This window comes from Ipomoea nil, unplaced genomic scaffold, assembly GCF_001879475.1.
Source record: "Ipomoea nil cultivar Tokyo-kokei standard unplaced genomic scaffold, Asagao_1.1 scaffold3321, whole genome shotgun sequence".
Taxonomy (NCBI): Eukaryota; Viridiplantae; Streptophyta; class Magnoliopsida; order Solanales; family Convolvulaceae; genus Ipomoea; species Ipomoea nil.
This window is the reverse complement of record NW_017619749.1, coordinates 4,864,926-4,880,442: the sequence shown is the minus strand read 5'-3', so window position 1 is coordinate 4,880,442 and position 15,517 is coordinate 4,864,926. Positions and strand designations below refer to the sequence as shown.

Here is a 15,517-nt window from a genome sequence, read left to right as displayed (position 1 = left end):
GCACTCCTCTAGCCGCTGTCACTGCACCTGCCCCAAGATGCAATACCATTATGCTATTGGATTCTCTATGCTTTTTCTGCTATTGAGGAGGGATTTGATCAGTGTGAAATGTTCAAGTGGTTATGTTTTTCAGTAATTTTAATGTATTCTTAGATTTACTGCTGTATTCAGATTCAAAAGCAAGAATGTTATTGTATTTAGCATAGACACGAGTTTTTCTGCTCGTTACAGTTGCCTTAATGTTTGAATGGAAAACCTCCTTTCTGTTGCAATGAAGTTTTGTGGTTTAGTTGATCTGTAAACTTGTTGATAATTACTGTTTACTATTTTCTAAACCCCAAATGAAACTCTAAACATGTCTTGTTGATCTTTCTAGATCCCCCCTACCAAAATGTTCCACTTCCCAAACGTATCTCTTCTCTCTGCCCTGAGATAGGTGGTGCACTGCACCATGGTTGGTTCTAGTCGGATTGAGCTTTAAAATGTAATTACGGTATTTTATATGTTAATTAATGCATTACTTAAATAATTTTGACTCTTGAGTATATATATATATATATATATATATATATATATATATATATATATATACATACTCAAGAGTCAAAATTATTTAAGTTCAAGCTAGGTTTAGTTAAAAATGAGTTTGGTTCAAACTTGAATTTGACTGATCAGCAGCCTGGATTTGCACCTCTACATTGAGTATAGATAGTAGGGTTTGATTGATGGTTGATGTGTGTTTTGATAAGTGAACATTTTAAACAATGAAAGTGTAAATTATGTTATGTGAAATGAATGGAAGTGCATGTGAATCAGTTGGCTTCATTAGGTATTCAATAATTGTGTCTTTTTGTTGTATAGTTGGATCAACTTTGAATCTGTTATAGTTGGCTTTTGGGTATTGAACTTAATTATTGTTTTCTATATTTATTTATTTGTTTTTTTTAGTCTTGAACTTCGTAGGTGTATTAGCATGTGAGTTGTTTTTGATTGAAGATTATTTTTTGAATGGCGGCTTTCATTGCACTGCCCAAAGTCCCCAAAGGCCAAATGTGTAATATTATATCAACCTGCAAAGACTAGATTCCTTGTTCATGGGTCAGTGTTATCTTAACTGTTGAATGAAAAATTCAATATTTAAAGAATTCACTTCTTTAAAGCGTGGCCTGAAATGTATTTGTTGGTGTGGGTGTAGGTGGAGGGCATTGTGGCTAAAGGACCACTAAAATGGCTTGTTCAGGTACTGGTGGAGACAAATACAGGGACTATCTCAGTGAAGATGAGGTGAAGAACACCAAATGGAGATCTGGTCCTCCTAGCTATGATGTTGTAGACAAGCTTTTTGAAGAGGGCAGAACTCATGTATGCTCTATATTCTTAACTCTCTTACTCTCTTCCTTGCATTGCACCAACTTGATCTTGTTTTCCTCGTCAATCCCATACACCAAAAGCTCCAAAATGCATCTATAACCCTGGCAAAGTTGGTTAGACTTGGCCAAATTAGATACACTTGATTTGGTGACTAAAAGGGTGATAAGTCTGACTCCCATCTGCCTACTGACCTTCTTGATTTGAGTTGGCCAGCTATATGCAACTTAGGTTGGTTTGGATATGATTATAATGTTGTTACGAAGACTGTCTGGTTGTGTGTTATAATAGGTGTGGCCTGAAGGATCACTGGAGGAGAAAGTGCAGAGGCTTATGAAGACATGGGAGATGGAGATAGTGCACAAGGCAGATCCTAATGATTATAAGACACTTGATCCTACAAAATTTAGACTCTTCGTCAATGGTATACACAACTGTATTTTAGGTGGATTTTCATTTTTCAGTGAGAGTCATATACCATAAAGAGTACTGTTTTTATGCAGGGAGAAAAGGTCTATCCTTAGAAGATACAGCCAAGATTGGAGGAAGCTACAATGTCTTCCTCCAAACCTCTCTGCCCGAAAAATATCGAGTATTCAACCCTGCCGATGAAACATTTGTTTCATCTCAGGCTGTTTTCAGGAATGCATTTCCTCGTGGATTTGCCATCGAGATCCTCCAGGTTTATTCAGGACCGCCACGAATAACATACAGATTCAGGCATTGGGGTTACATGGATGGCCCCTTCAAAGGCCATCCTCCTACTGGAGAAATTGCTGAATTCTTTGGAATGGGCATTTTCGAGGTACCTCATCTTTTGTATTGAATAATACATATGCAATCACAAGGTTATTAGCCTTCTTGGTTTAGCCAATCAGTTATGTTGTTTCACTATCAGGAACCCATTTTTTAAAAATGTTGTGGCTTTACCATTACAATTTTTCTTTTGCTTTGAACTCTAACGTTTTGAATGGTATAATTATATTGAGCAGTTGGATGAAGAGTCTAACAAGATTGTGAAGGCAGAGTTGTTCTTTGACCGTGGAGAACTTCTTGGAGCCCTGGTCAAGGGAGGAAGCAGTGATGAAGCTGCAACATCTTCAGCTTGCCCTTTCATGAAAGGAGCTTAGCTTAGCTTTTTGCAGGTTGATTTACTAGTAAAAGAATAAATGTTTGAACAATAAGCCATAACTGCAGAATGGGAATTTGTCAATGTATTCATTCTACAGTAGTAATGTGCTCCTATCCAACTTCATCATGTTTTCTACATAAAAATGTACGCTTTAATTTCTGTGGTATTCAACGTGTGTTTGGTTGAGGACTTTGCACCTTATTATGGGTGGGTTCTATTATGCTTATGTTAAATTGTGAATTGAATTAACATAATAATGTGTCATGAATTTTTGCTTTGTTATTTGTAAATTATAATGGGTTCGAAATATAAGTTATAATATGTGTGAAGATTTTTTCTTTTGTTATTTGTTAATTCTAACAGTAAATTAACGGATCAATTTTTAACGGAGGACTAATGCTGTAACATGACAAAATTAGAAGAATATGACTAAATGTGATAATGTCACAATAGTTGAAGATTAAAAGTGTAATTTGTTTAAAGTCAAAGTCAATGATGTAATATGGTAAAATTTAACAGAATAAGAGTAAATGTGATAATATCATAATGAGTTAATACCCAAAATCGTCCTCGACTATAGTGGTTTTTCTCAATTTTGTCCTAAACGACTTTGGTGACCTAATATCGTCCCAGACTTTTATGTTTCGCTCAATTTCGTCCCATACTTTTGTGTTTTTGCTCAATTTAGTCCCTCATTTGTTATTCTATCCATTTGGTGTTAAATGAATAGACAATTAAGTAATTTTAATATTGGCATCTCTTTACTCATAAACATGTGAACTGCGAAATCCATTTTTTTTTTTACAAATTAGTCCCAGAATTACTCCTAAAACTGCGAATATAAAATTTGATTTGCAGGTCCGGGAGTAATTCTGGGTGTAATTCGTACAAGAAAGAGGAATTTCCCACTTCACAAGTTGAAAGTAAAGAGAGATCAATATTGACATTATTGAATTGTCCCTAAATTTAACACCAATTTGACGGAATAACAAATAGAGGACTAAATTGAGCGAACACACAAAAGTCTGGGACGATATTAGGTCACCAAAGTCGTTTAGGATGAAATTGAGAAAAACCACTATAGTCGAGGATGATTTTGGGTATTAACTCATATCATAATAGTCAATGACTAAAAGTGAAATTTGTTCAAAGTGAGAGATATAATATAACAAAATTTAAAAAATTGACTAAATATTGTAATGCTACAATAATTGAGGACTAAAAATGAAATTTGCTCATTTTATATATTTATACTAAACATAATATTATAAAAGTTTAAATTAAAAATAATTTTAATTAATCCTCATTAATTAAATCAGCCACCCGGGTTAGACTTCCATTTGGAAGCTTGTGAGTTCAAGCCGTGGAGGTGTTATTGATTCTTTGTGTTTCAAAAAAGAATCAGCCACTTAAAATAAGATAGAGGATAGAGGGAGTAATTCGTTACAAAGAATAATCTTAACCCTTCAATTATTATTTAAAAAAAAAAAACTCTTCAATTGTTATCGTTCATTTGTCGATTTCATTTGAACTTTCAAAGCCACCGGGGAGGAAGAAACGTTTGGTACAGGTTCTCCCATGAAATATCAAACATTGAAGTGGCCCACCTTAGTTATATATGTATACAAAATTCTTCTATATATATATATATATATATATATATATATATATATATATGATTGGCCAGTGAAGTCGTCACATCTATCTGTAAAGAAATAAAGAAATGGCTTCTTCTTCCTCCGCAGTTGTGGGTGACAAGTATAGGGACTATCTAAGTGAAGAGGATATCAAGAACACCACATGGAGGTTTGGTCCTCCCAACTATGACGACGTTAACAAAATCTTTGAAGAAGGGAGAACTCATGTATGTATATATGCAATATTTTTATTTAATTGCGATACATATTTGCTGTATTTGTGATATTTGATTAGTTGTAATAATATAATAAAGTTTATTATGTGATATGATTGTAGGTATTTCGGGCACAATTTCATTGTCTTGGTCTCTTTGGACTTCATCTCAATTATTTGGTCAAGTGATTGACAATCTTGTTGAAACTCTTGGTACGGCAACTCTTGAGCTCGCACTTGATACTTGTAATTGGGATCCATGATAAAGCAATTTTCCGCCTCATGAGGTCCACCACATATCATGCACCATGAGGGTTGTGGAGTAGGTGGTGTGCATCTTTGATAAGTAGCTTGACTCATGTTGGCACAAAATCCTTGAGTAGATTGTTGAGGGATATGGTTGGTGGGGTTGAGCATGTAACAATTTTCCACAAAGTGATTCCCACCACAAAATGAGCACCATTGGAGTTGTGATGTTTGATATGAACTTTCTTGATAATATCCTTGACTAGAGTTGGCAAAATTTGAGAAAGGGAATTGTTGTTCGATTCCTCCATATTCTCGATTCATATTCCAACTCATCTCATAACCTTGAGAAGGAGGGTAAAACGGTGGCATGGTTCCTTGGAATGCATATCTATCCATAGACTTAATCACACTCAAAACAATGAACTTGTTATGGGTTAGGAAAATAAAATAAAATAAAGTAAAAAATAAAAAAAAAATAAAAATGAACTAGTCTCCTAGAATAAAGATTTCACTAATGTTAATACTGGAAGCACCACCTCCCCGGCAACGGCGCCAATTTGATGCGTAGTATATTTGCAAACAAATAATTCTCGGAGTACGAGTTATCGATCCACAGGGAAGTGGTTGTATCAAGCACTAGTTACTAACTTATTCATTAGAGCTAATCCTAACAATTACTTAGATGATTGATTGGCATAAAATAAATAAAAAATAAAACAGAGGTTCAGGATTTTGAAAACAATTAGAGAGAAGTTGAGATTCATGGGATTCAAGTATTTAATCACCTAGTGCCAATTATCGTTTGCAATATTTAGTTTGGAATTAAGATTTGTGTGGGAATGCAAAGTGGAATCGAATTACTCCCGTAATCTCTATTCCTAGTGAATTTCCACTCCCATGGCTTAAACACCCAATAAGATCAAAGATCAGCATTCAATTATTCCTAATTACTACCATCTCCCGATTGGCAACAATCTAGAATAAACTTCCCCTAATAAGTTCCCCTTTCCCAAGGACCAACCATTAGGTGCAATCGTGTGTGCCCTAATTTATGCCCCAACTCCCATTGGTGACACAAACATGGCTATGAAGCTAGTAACTATGGCCATTAATTACAAGCATCAAACAATATTATCACGATTGCAACACAAGTATTAAACCCAAATAATAATATATTAAAGAAACTGAGAGCTCAGGCACATAGGTTCATAAACACTTTTACCCAAGAATCTCTAAAGAATTTAGCCAAGCATGACTAAATTATACATAGCAAATATAAATAAAGAATTACAAATCATCAAAAGAGTACAAGAATTAACCAGACGATTTTCCCAAATCTCCCTAGTCTTCTTCTTGCTTTCCAAGACAACTTGTGGCTCTTGATTTCTCTCCTTCTTGTCTCCAAGAATCTCTGAATTCTCTCCGGTTTCCAGTCTCCCACATTAGGGTTGAGGAATGAGGGATTTTATAGTGGGTACAAAGTTGAGATGAAATAGGAATCTTGTACCAAATTGGACTCAAATTCTAATTCCTATATTTAAATAAAGAAATTGTCGTCTTTAATGATATTTAGAATTTGGAAGATTCCTTGAATTGCTAACTTTTAATATGGAGATATGAGCCTTGAAATCCGCGCAATTGATATTAGGAAAAGAGATCTCGCACTTGTATTGAATTTCGCCCAGCTGCGCCACTTTAAGCGTCTGTTTTTATCCCAGAAATAGACGCCTATTCTCTCGACGCGTCGAGAATTTTCTCCACGCGTCGAGACTTCCTGTGCGCGAATTAGTTAGCTACTGGAAAATTTCGACGCGTCGAGCCAAGGGCTCGACGCGTCGAGTCCACTGGGCCCCGAACTCGTCCAAAATTGCTCAAAACTCATCCTTGAACTTCCCTTGCTCATATCTTTGACCTAAAATGGTTCAAAAACACTAACAAACACCGTAAAACATTCAAAACAAGTGTGAACCATAATTAAATGATAATAGCAAGGAAAATAGGTATTAAATAAGCAAAATTAAAGAACTTAAATACTGAGGTGATTCAAAATAACTATAAAAACAAGCAAAGATGTGATAACATCAGTTCTACTATGGGTACTCCTAAATTCTATTCCCTTACTTTTATTCAACGATTTGGTCCCTCACTTATTCGCGACTTGTCAATGTTGCCCCTGAATCACGTATTCATCGATTTAGTCCCCGAAAATAATTGTTTTTCGTCAAATCAGTCCCTATGGCCGTATTCCGTCAAATCTCAGGCGAGAGCTCCGATTTGCCCTGGGCATTTTGGTCTTTTCACGCCTTCTTCTTCATTAGCTCTGATCAAACTTCGCCGGAGAAGCTCGAGCTTGCCGGAGGAAGCTCCATCTCTTCTCTGCTCGTTGAAATTAGTTCACCGCCGTAGTGATTCATCTTTCTTCGACGACATTCCATCGTCGCCGACGTCAGCTTCACCTCCGATTTCCAAGAAATACGCCGCTCTTCCTCCACTTCTCTGGTTCGGTTCTCGGTTGCGCCGTCGCCGACGAGCCTATTTGATCAGCTTCGAACCCAGTTTCCTGATATGGATTGTCAGGTAAGGCTTCTACAATTGTATGCATTTAAGAAATTAAATCTTGATTCGGGAATTTAACTTATATTTTTATGCTTGTAAAGAATTACTCCGTATTCAGCTTCCCTGCTATGTTGAGATTGACTCTGTGGACACCTCAATCTAGACATGTATAATAGATGTGTGGTATTACATTTCAATAGGATTTATGAGTAGTTTTCAACATCGACGTGAGAGTGTATGGCCTTTAGAGGAAGGTAATCCTTCTACAATGGAGACAAAATTACACTTTTTTGCAGAAACTTCCAAGATTCCATCCATCAATCTGTGTCTATCTAGCTGGTATTGAGTGTATATATAGATTTTGTATGAAATGTATTGCTTAGATTAATATAATAAATAGGCAAACAATATTGGAACCAAAATTTTCTCATTTCATACCAGTTGTAATCAAAGACGTGATGAACCGCAAAATTAATGTTACAGACATTTTGAGGAGGATTAATGTGGCAAAATTTACATTCTGACAACAAGTTTCCAGTCATCATCTCATCAACAAAGATGGAGCCTTTTCCTGATGTTTCTATATGACTCTGAGAGATCTCCTTATATAGACAGTTCTTAATGGCAACATTTCAACGGAACGGTTCTGCTAATACGTACACCTTTTCTACTATTCTCTCCCATATTCTTCTCCATGAACTAATAATTGTGGTTGGGTGATCGAAAACAAGCCTCCACCACTTTGTCTTCTCAACCAATGGGCTTGTCGTGTGCACAAAATTGATTGATTCTGATAGGCGATTCAGCAGGTTCATTAGAGCGGTGAGCTAATTTTGACGAGCAGAGAAGAGATGGAGTTCCCTCCGGCGAAGCTTGGTCAGAGTTAATGAAGAAGAAGGCGTGAAAAGACCAAAATGCCCATGGCAAATCGGAGCTCTCGCCTGAGACTTGACGGAATACGGCCATAGGGACTGATTTGACGAAAAACAATTATTTTCGGGGACTAAATCGATGAATACGTGATTCAGGGGCAACATTGACAAGTCGCGAATAAGTGAGGGACCAAATCGTTGATTCATCCTAATAAATATTATGTCTAAGTGTGCAATTATTAGTTTAGATAGAACACTTTTTTTTTTATGTGAATCTTAAGTTTAGAATGGAGGTATCCTTAAATTTGTGGAATTGAACTTAAAAAATGGAGTAGAAACTCGAAAGTGAGAGTACATGTAAACCAGTCTAAGTTATTCATAGGGAAAATTTTAAAAAATGCCCCTCTATAATAGGTCAATTATCAATGTCACTTCTAAATTATGAGTGGTGTAAATGTTGCCCCTCAATTATTAAAACGGTGCACATATAGTCTCTCCTGTAACGGACCTGTGAATCCACTTTAGTCAACACCGTTTAGTTAGGGTAATTAAGTAATTTACTTTGTTTTTTCCTTTTTGTTTCATATTTTCCCTTTCCATCCTATGATCGTCAATATGCCGGCGATCCTTCATCAAGCATTCAGGCCTCGCCCATCGTGCTCGGATTGCTCTGGCAGGAGTTTCTCGAGGTTAAACCCATTGCAGAATTATTATTAGTATCATTATTTTCGTCAAAGTTGAACAAAACCCCAATTTGGTTAATCAAATGGGCGTCGTTTTGGAGAATCAAATCCGTGGAGCCGAGCTCTACGACGCCGTTTTGCGAAGGGATGCAGGCCATGGTTTGTAGCCCTAATCGCTTTCCCTGTTTGGAGCGTTCAAACGGCGAGGAATCCAGTTCTCTGGCGCCTGAGTTCCATACCCGGTTGGACGTGTAAAACGTGTGACCCGAAAGATTTGAATCGTTTTGGAAGGATTGGTTCATGGAGATGAGAAAGAACCACTCCGGGTCCGTGATTTCCTCGTCGATGGCATCTCTACTGGCAGCGGGGGTGGCAACTAAAGCGTAGAGTTCCCGGAAAATCCTCTTCTGCCGCGCCTGCTCCGCCACTATCTCCGACGAGGACGTACGCCTTGCAGTCGGCTTCTCAACGTCCCCTTTGTAATACCTGTCGCCCCACGCCAGCCCCGCCTGCCCTTCGAACCCCGCCTCCAGCGACCGCCAGAATATCGCGTACGTCCACTTCTCTGCCGCGCCGTTGACGAGGATTTGTAGCCACCGATGAATATTTTTCTGGAATCGGAGTTGATGACAGTGGGCAAAGCTTGAATGCTTGATGAAGGATCACCGGCACATTGACGATCATAGGAGGGAAAGGAAAAATATAAAACAAAAAGGAAAAAACAAAAAGTAAATTACTAAATTACCCCAACTAAACGGTGTTGACTAACGTGGATTCACAGGTCCGTTACGAGAGGAGCTATATGTGCACCGTTTTAATAATTGAGGGGCAACATTTACACCACTCATAGTTCATGAGTGACATTGATAATTAGCCTATTATAGAAGGGCATTTTTCACAATTTTCCCTTATTCATATTTAACAGACTCAAATTATAAAACTTAATTAATAAATGGTTCCCATTAAAGATATAACTTAAAACCTTGTGGTTAGGCTTGATGAAGTTGTTTTGTGTTATAGGGAAGAAAGGGTTGAGCCTGGAAGAAAGTGCGGCTCTTGGGGGAAGTTACAATGTGTTTCTGCAGACGTCGTTGCCGGAGAAATATAGGATTTACAATCCCGACACTGAAACAGCGGACTCATCTCAACTGGTGTTCCGAACGGCGTTTCGGCGCGGATTTGCCATTGAAGTCCTGCAGGTTTATTCTGGACCACCAAAGATTGTGTACAGCTTCAGGCACTGGGGTTATATGGAGGGTCCTTTCAAAGGCTATGCCCCTACCGGTGAAATTGCTCAATTTTTCGGAATGGGCATTTTTGAGGTAACAAATTAAAACAACATTAATTAATTTCTCTGTACGTACTGTATCTTTTATGTTTGATTTTATTTTAAAATGAGGTGCAGATTGATGAAGAGTCTAACAAGATCGTGAAGGCGGAGATGTTCTTTGACGGCGGAGAATTGCTGGGAGGACTAGTGAAGGGTGGCTCCTCCCATGATCATGAAATAGCTACAACTCAAACATCATGTCCTTTCATGGCATCCAAGTAGCCAAGCTTCACTACTTGACACCTGGAATGTATAGTATTATTGCCACTCTATACTACATATAGTATAATATATAATAAGAACTATGCCGTTTTAGGAAAGTTATAAATAAATTTCTTACGGTGTTCTAGAAATTTTAAATTTTTATAGTGTTGATTGTGAGTTATCAGAACATTGTGGATTTGTTGTAAAATATAGTATGAATCATGGATTCAAAGTGTAGACTTTTTAAATAAATATATGTGTGCGCAATACAATATTGACTTTCTTGATTTAATTCATTTCATATAGATTTTATGTTACAGTTTATTTAACATACATATTTCTTACAATAAATTAGAAATTAGAAATTAGAAACAAGATTAACCTAATTAAACTTGTTGGAAAAATTCACTGAAAATTCTAAAATCCTTAAATACCTCAAATAAGGCATTTTAAAATTTCTTAAAATATACATCAAAATTAAGATTGTGGGTATTTTAACTCGGTATTGAATAATTTTTTGCTCTATGCGGTTGTCAAGCCTGCTTCAAATAGTCGTAACAGCAGACCAACCTCCCCTTTATCCCTGTGACGTTTATTTTTTGTTGCCAGGCAAGTTTCTATAAGTATTTTATATAAATTCAATAATAATAATAATAATAATATTATTATTATTATTATTATTGACACATATATAAGTGATACCCTACTACAACATGTAATAATAATGTAAAATGGTCTTAAGTATTACATTTTTCTTTTTATTTTAAGGGTCTCATTGATAAGTTAATTAATTTACTTATTTTTATTTTAAATTCAAAAACTTAATTACACTATTGTTATTAATTAAAGGCTTATTTTACCATTCTTTTTTAAATGTGTGCTACGCTCTTCTATGCAAGTATTAATCTCCCATTGGGCATATTAGGATATCTTTATTGGAGTAAGTGGGAGGAATTAAAGAAGTGAAATTAAAAATATTTATACATATATACTTTGTATACATTTGTACATTAAAGCAAAGGAGATGGAGTTGTCTAACAGAACTCCACAGATAAAATGTAGGACCAACTTTGAGTTTCTTGAGTTCCTTCAGGTGGCTTTTAACTTGTTCAAACCATATGTTTCCTACACTCACAAAACAACAAAATAAACTATACATATTGGGTCTTTCCAAAAAAAAAAACATATTGGAGATTCTAACAAGCTTAGCTTTAAAGAGCTCAAGGCATTTCAAATAGTTAATTACCAGAACATTGTGAATTTCTTGTAAAACAGGTACTAATAATGAAACCACGGTGCGGATTTCCTTGTTAAGGTTGTCATTACTGTTATTTTCTTGTTTGCTCATCAGGATCCTCATCAAACTTGTGCTGTCTGGCACAAGTTTTACGGCTATCTGCACATCAACATTCATATAGTCAATCTGAAATTCGAAGTCAATATTACTTCTGATGAGTGAATGAGGAGGGAAATTAACCCCGCAATCGGAAGGTGTGCATTGGATAAATCTCACCTTATCATATTCAGCAAAGTACCACAAAAAGGTAAATCAATCTAAATTGCTAACTGGCTTAAATCAAAAAGCTAATTAATAAGCTGTTTCGAGTTGAACTTGTAATCTTCTTGTAGTTACCAAGTTAATAACTCGAGCAACATAACTTGATTGGGGTCATTGAATATATGAAGACAGTAGAGACGAGAGGAGCTTACCCCATAGGCAGCAGAAGAAATCCAACCATGCCATGGCTTGAGAGTGATGTTATACGACTCTTCCACTGCTTTTTCCATGTTCCTTTCCGGATCTTCTACCAGTAATTTCAGCAGAGCTGAGGTGAAGTCCAGTGATCTGCAATTTGCACCTACACTTTAAAGCTAGCTAGCTAGTTTGCAAGTAAAACAACATTCAATTAATCCCGTCACGGGCTAACCTAATAGTTACCTTAATTAATGCAAACTATAAGGTTAGAGGATTGACTTTGAGTCAATCAAGGCTTACCTGGTGAGCCAAACCAAGGCTTTACTGCAGCTGGGACCCTTCTTCGCACTTCCTTCATTTCTCTCCTTCTTCAAAATCTCCACCATATTTGAATACAATGAAGGATCTGAATCATACAACTTCTCCAATCTCTGCAGGTATATATAATATTATTTCAAGAAATTAGGATTCAAAAACAAATTTCAAATTCAAAAAGATATATTCAAGTAGTACCTGGATATTTTGATGTACATCTTGTCTCAGAACAAACATTGTTGGTCCAATCTTATCTGAAAAACACAACCAACCCAGATTTCTATAAAATCACAGCAGTTCAACTTCTTCTTGCTCAATAACTATACAATAATCTCCAACTTAATTACACCACTGTATATATATGTATTCAACTCATATATATATACAAGCAATGAATTGAATGCAGAAATTAAAGAGGTGTTTGAAGTGGGAGACTAACCAAGAACCTGAATAAGGCAGTTGCAGATAGAGAGAAAAGGCTTAGTGGGAATATGCAGAGTGGTGTCATAATCGCTACCAGCTTTGCCTTTGATCAAAACCATGCTGGATAGCTCTTCAATGGCACACTTCATTTCTGAAGCCCCCATCTCCATTTCCCTTTTCCTCTTCATTATATTCAATTCCTTCCTGATTCTTGCTGTTTCAATAACACACACATATTTATATATAAACACATGTATACATCATATCACCCAACTAGGAGCTAAAAAATCCTAAAGAATTGCAGTACTAGCTAGCTGTTGACTAGAGAAATCTTGTACTGGGTTTTACACCGTCTATCAGTAGCTGTATAATGTGCAGCAAGAAGGTTTTTTTATTTTTTATTTTTATTTTTTTATTTTTTGTTTGTTTTGTTCAAGTAGATCGATGATTGTGACGTTTGGAGATTTGACCTTGGAGTTATCAGTTATCCATGAATCAATAATTGTTTATGTTTATTGTTTCTGTTCGGTTTTGGAAGATTCCAGCTAACTGTCAATATTTATACTATTTTCGGATAAATTAAAGGAGTTAAAGCGAAATCTCCAACGTTTTAAAAATTTTTAAAACAAAACTAAATTTGAAAACAGCGTTTTCCCTCTAATTCTTATTGTAATTGCAAATTCACCCCAAAGATTTTATTGAGTCTTTCACTTAAGCACTTTTATTCCTTGCAATTGGCCCCAATTTCTCATAATTAATTCAACCGAGTCCTCTCCTATAGTAAATAGGAAGATAATACAAATTAGCACTAAAATTAAACTTATTTAATTCATAGAAGATGAATCCATGTGCAAACTAGTTGATATCACATGTGAATGATGTCCAATTTGGTCTGTAGATCCTCATATGGTGTGTGGTTCATTTTTTATGAACAATATTAGTATGATGTAACCACATTTATAATCAGATTTATTTCTTTTCTATATTATCGAAAATAGTAATAATAAGTTTAAAATGTTATCAATTACATTTCTATCTAGTTGTATTATTACTTATATATCTTTACTGTACACCACGACTACTTGTCTACTTCTCACTATGATGTATTTATCCACGATTAACACTGATAATCATTTAGTATTAAATTTACTATCACCACAATCTATTTGACCTCATACGACCTATACCACTATTAGTATAATTGTAACAAATTAATGAATCATGAGTTTAATTATAATTTTTTTAAAATTTAAAGATCTAATTATATTTTCTGAGAGTTTATTTAATTTTCTTTTTTCAAACATAATTGAGTTAAAACATAGGGAAAATGACACTTTTTCTCCCTTTGTTATATGCTTATAGCACTTTTTCCCCCTGAGTTATTCATGCATTCACATTTGCCCCCTCAATTATTATAGAAGTGGCAGTTTTCCCCCCTGATAATATTAAACGGACATTTCTACCCTTAAAATAAATATTTTATTTATTTCTCTTCTTCACCAAATTATTGCTTATACGTAGGGATGACCACGGTTCGGTTCGAACTGAACCAAACACTATAGCAATCAAATTAAAAAATTTCGGTTATGATTCATAACATAACCCAATATTTGGGTTTCCGTTTATTAAAATCGTGAACTGGAAAAAATGGATCCCGAACTGTGAACCGGAGGTTCAAATCGGAACAACTACTAGCAATAACTTAAATTATAATTATAATATTTGCAAATAGTGTATGTTTTTTTCCGCATTTATATTGACTCTCACATATATGTATATATAATCGCGATTTGAGTTTTATTTTGAACCGTCGGTTCAAGATTTTGGATCCAATTTGAACGGTTGGTTCAAACTTTCTTTTAAAATTTTATTTTTTATTTTTAAAATATTCTAAATTTAACACTTAATGTATTTTATTTTTTCAAATTGTGGTTGTAATTTGTTGGAGAAGAAAAATAAATGAAATATTTATTTTAAGGGTAAATATGTCCATTTAATATATCAAGGGGAAAAATTGCCACTTAAATAATTTAGGGGGAAAAAGTACTATAAGTATATAACAAAGGGGAAAAAAGTGCCATTTGTATTATCTCAATAAAAATAAAACCTTTAAACATTTCGAAAAATAAAAGAACATTTTATATAACTAAACAGCCCCTAACATTTTACCTGCTAATGGGCGATTGGTGTGAACACGTAGGATCCCAAGGGATCAAGAGCTTCGAGAAACCAAACAAGGGCAAGAAAAAACAAATGTAAATTGACATCACATTTGCTCAATGACTTAATCAACAAAAAATTTGTTTTAAAAAGTAAAGTTTATCCAAAATAATTATTGCCTTAAAAAATTACCTTCAGAGGTCACCAGAGAATCTTTTAATTTCTTTACTTTTGTAACTATATATGGATCTATTAAAATTAAATGGTACTAGATGACCTAATCATGTATAAATAATGTAGATTCCCTTTGAAAAAAAAAAAAAGAAATTAACAGATATACCATAGGAAAAAAGGTATAATAATCCTCATAAGCCGAATAAATTATGTAATTAAATTTCATAACTAGAAAAAAAAAACTTTCATTAAGATCCTTTAAATCATTAAAAAAAAAAAATAGGTACAACTAGGCCATTGAATTATTTGGGGATAGCAATTAAGCCACTGATTTCAAATAAATTCCAAATTCATCCTTGAATCTGAAAAAAAAAAAAAAAAAAAACAATTAACACTTTTAGCAGGTTAACAACAGATTTGCGCGAATTGAGATGCCATATATATTTTATTTTTATTATTATTATCCTACTAAACATTTGACAATCTTTCTGGATTTACCGAGAG

At 34.9% G+C, this 15,517-nt stretch overlaps 4 protein-coding genes across 5 annotated transcripts; 2 read left to right on the top strand and 2 right to left on the bottom strand.

Annotated features, from left to right (window-relative positions):
- Positions 1 to 956: 956 nt before the first annotated feature.
- Positions 957 to 2,701, top strand: LOC109169910 (pathogen-related protein-like). The gene is made up of 4 exons (XM_019318816.1): positions 957 to 1,362; positions 1,660 to 1,792; positions 1,872 to 2,173; positions 2,361 to 2,701. Exons 1-4 carry the CDS (start codon positions 1,228 to 1,230, stop codon positions 2,496 to 2,498), a joined length of 708 nt encoding a protein of 235 aa, XP_019174361.1. The 5' UTR covers positions 957 to 1,227; the 3' UTR covers positions 2,499 to 2,701.
- Positions 2,702 to 8,624: 5,923 nt separating this feature from the next.
- LOC109169830 (transcription factor MYC2-like) lies at positions 8,625 to 9,395 on the bottom strand. Its single transcript, XM_019318721.1, has 2 exons — positions 9,378 to 9,395; positions 8,625 to 9,322 (listed from the first exon to the last, which is right to left on the bottom strand). The coding sequence occupies exons 1-2, from the start codon at positions 9,393 to 9,395 to the stop codon at positions 8,669 to 8,671; spliced, it is 672 nt and encodes a 223-aa protein (XP_019174266.1). The 3' UTR covers positions 8,625 to 8,668.
- Positions 9,396 to 9,669: 274 nt separating this feature from the next.
- On the top strand, positions 9,670 to 10,453 carry LOC109169912 (pathogen-related protein-like). Its single transcript, XM_019318819.1, has 2 exons — positions 9,670 to 10,033; positions 10,117 to 10,453. The coding sequence occupies exons 1-2, from the start codon at positions 9,710 to 9,712 to the stop codon at positions 10,261 to 10,263; spliced, it is 471 nt and encodes a 156-aa protein (XP_019174364.1). The 5' UTR covers positions 9,670 to 9,709; the 3' UTR covers positions 10,264 to 10,453.
- Positions 10,454 to 11,180: 727 nt separating this feature from the next.
- Positions 11,181 to 15,058, bottom strand: LOC109169911 (glycolipid transfer protein 3-like). Of its 2 annotated transcripts, none has more exons than XM_019318817.1 (7): positions 14,849 to 15,058; positions 12,696 to 12,893; positions 12,455 to 12,510; positions 12,242 to 12,372; positions 11,956 to 12,091; positions 11,492 to 11,641; positions 11,181 to 11,370 (listed from the first exon to the last, which is right to left on the bottom strand). In XM_019318817.1, exons 2-7 carry the CDS (start codon positions 12,865 to 12,867, stop codon positions 11,335 to 11,337), a joined length of 681 nt encoding a protein of 226 aa, XP_019174362.1. In that variant the 5' UTR covers positions 12,868 to 12,893; positions 14,849 to 15,058; the 3' UTR covers positions 11,181 to 11,334. The 2 variants fall into 2 exon arrangements, with proteins under 2 accessions (XP_019174362.1, XP_019174363.1); XM_019318818.1 differs by lacking the exon at positions 14,849 to 15,058 and adding an exon at positions 12,992 to 13,045 and having other exon boundaries at positions 12,696 to 12,895.
- Between the last annotated feature and the right edge of the window lie 459 nt (positions 15,059 to 15,517).

Coding starts and splice junctions, on each gene's coding strand:
- LOC109169911 (XM_019318817.1), bottom strand. CDS start 12,867: ATGAAGAGGAAAAGGGAAATGGAGATGGGGGCTTCAGAAATGAAGTGT. Junction 12,511..12,695: donor CTGCCTTATTCAGGTTCTTG/GTTAGTCTCCCA, acceptor TGTGTTTTTCAG/ATAAGATTGGACCAACAATG. Junction 11,371..11,491: donor AAGAAATTCACAATGTTCTG/GTAATTAACTAT, acceptor TTGTGAGTGTAG/GAAACATATGGTTTGAACAA.
- LOC109169910 (XM_019318816.1), top strand. CDS start 1,228: ATGGCTTGTTCAGGTACTGGTGGAGACAAATACAGGGACTATCTCAGT. Junction 1,363..1,659: donor TTGAAGAGGGCAGAACTCAT/GTATGCTCTATA, acceptor GTGTTATAATAG/GTGTGGCCTGAAGGATCACT. Junction 1,793..1,871: donor ATTTAGACTCTTCGTCAATG/GTATACACAACT, acceptor GTTTTTATGCAG/GGAGAAAAGGTCTATCCTTA.
- LOC109169912 (XM_019318819.1), top strand. CDS start 9,710: ATGAAGTTGTTTTGTGTTATAGGGAAGAAAGGGTTGAGCCTGGAAGAA. Junction 10,034..10,116: donor TCGGAATGGGCATTTTTGAG/GTAACAAATTAA, acceptor AATGAGGTGCAG/ATTGATGAAGAGTCTAACAA.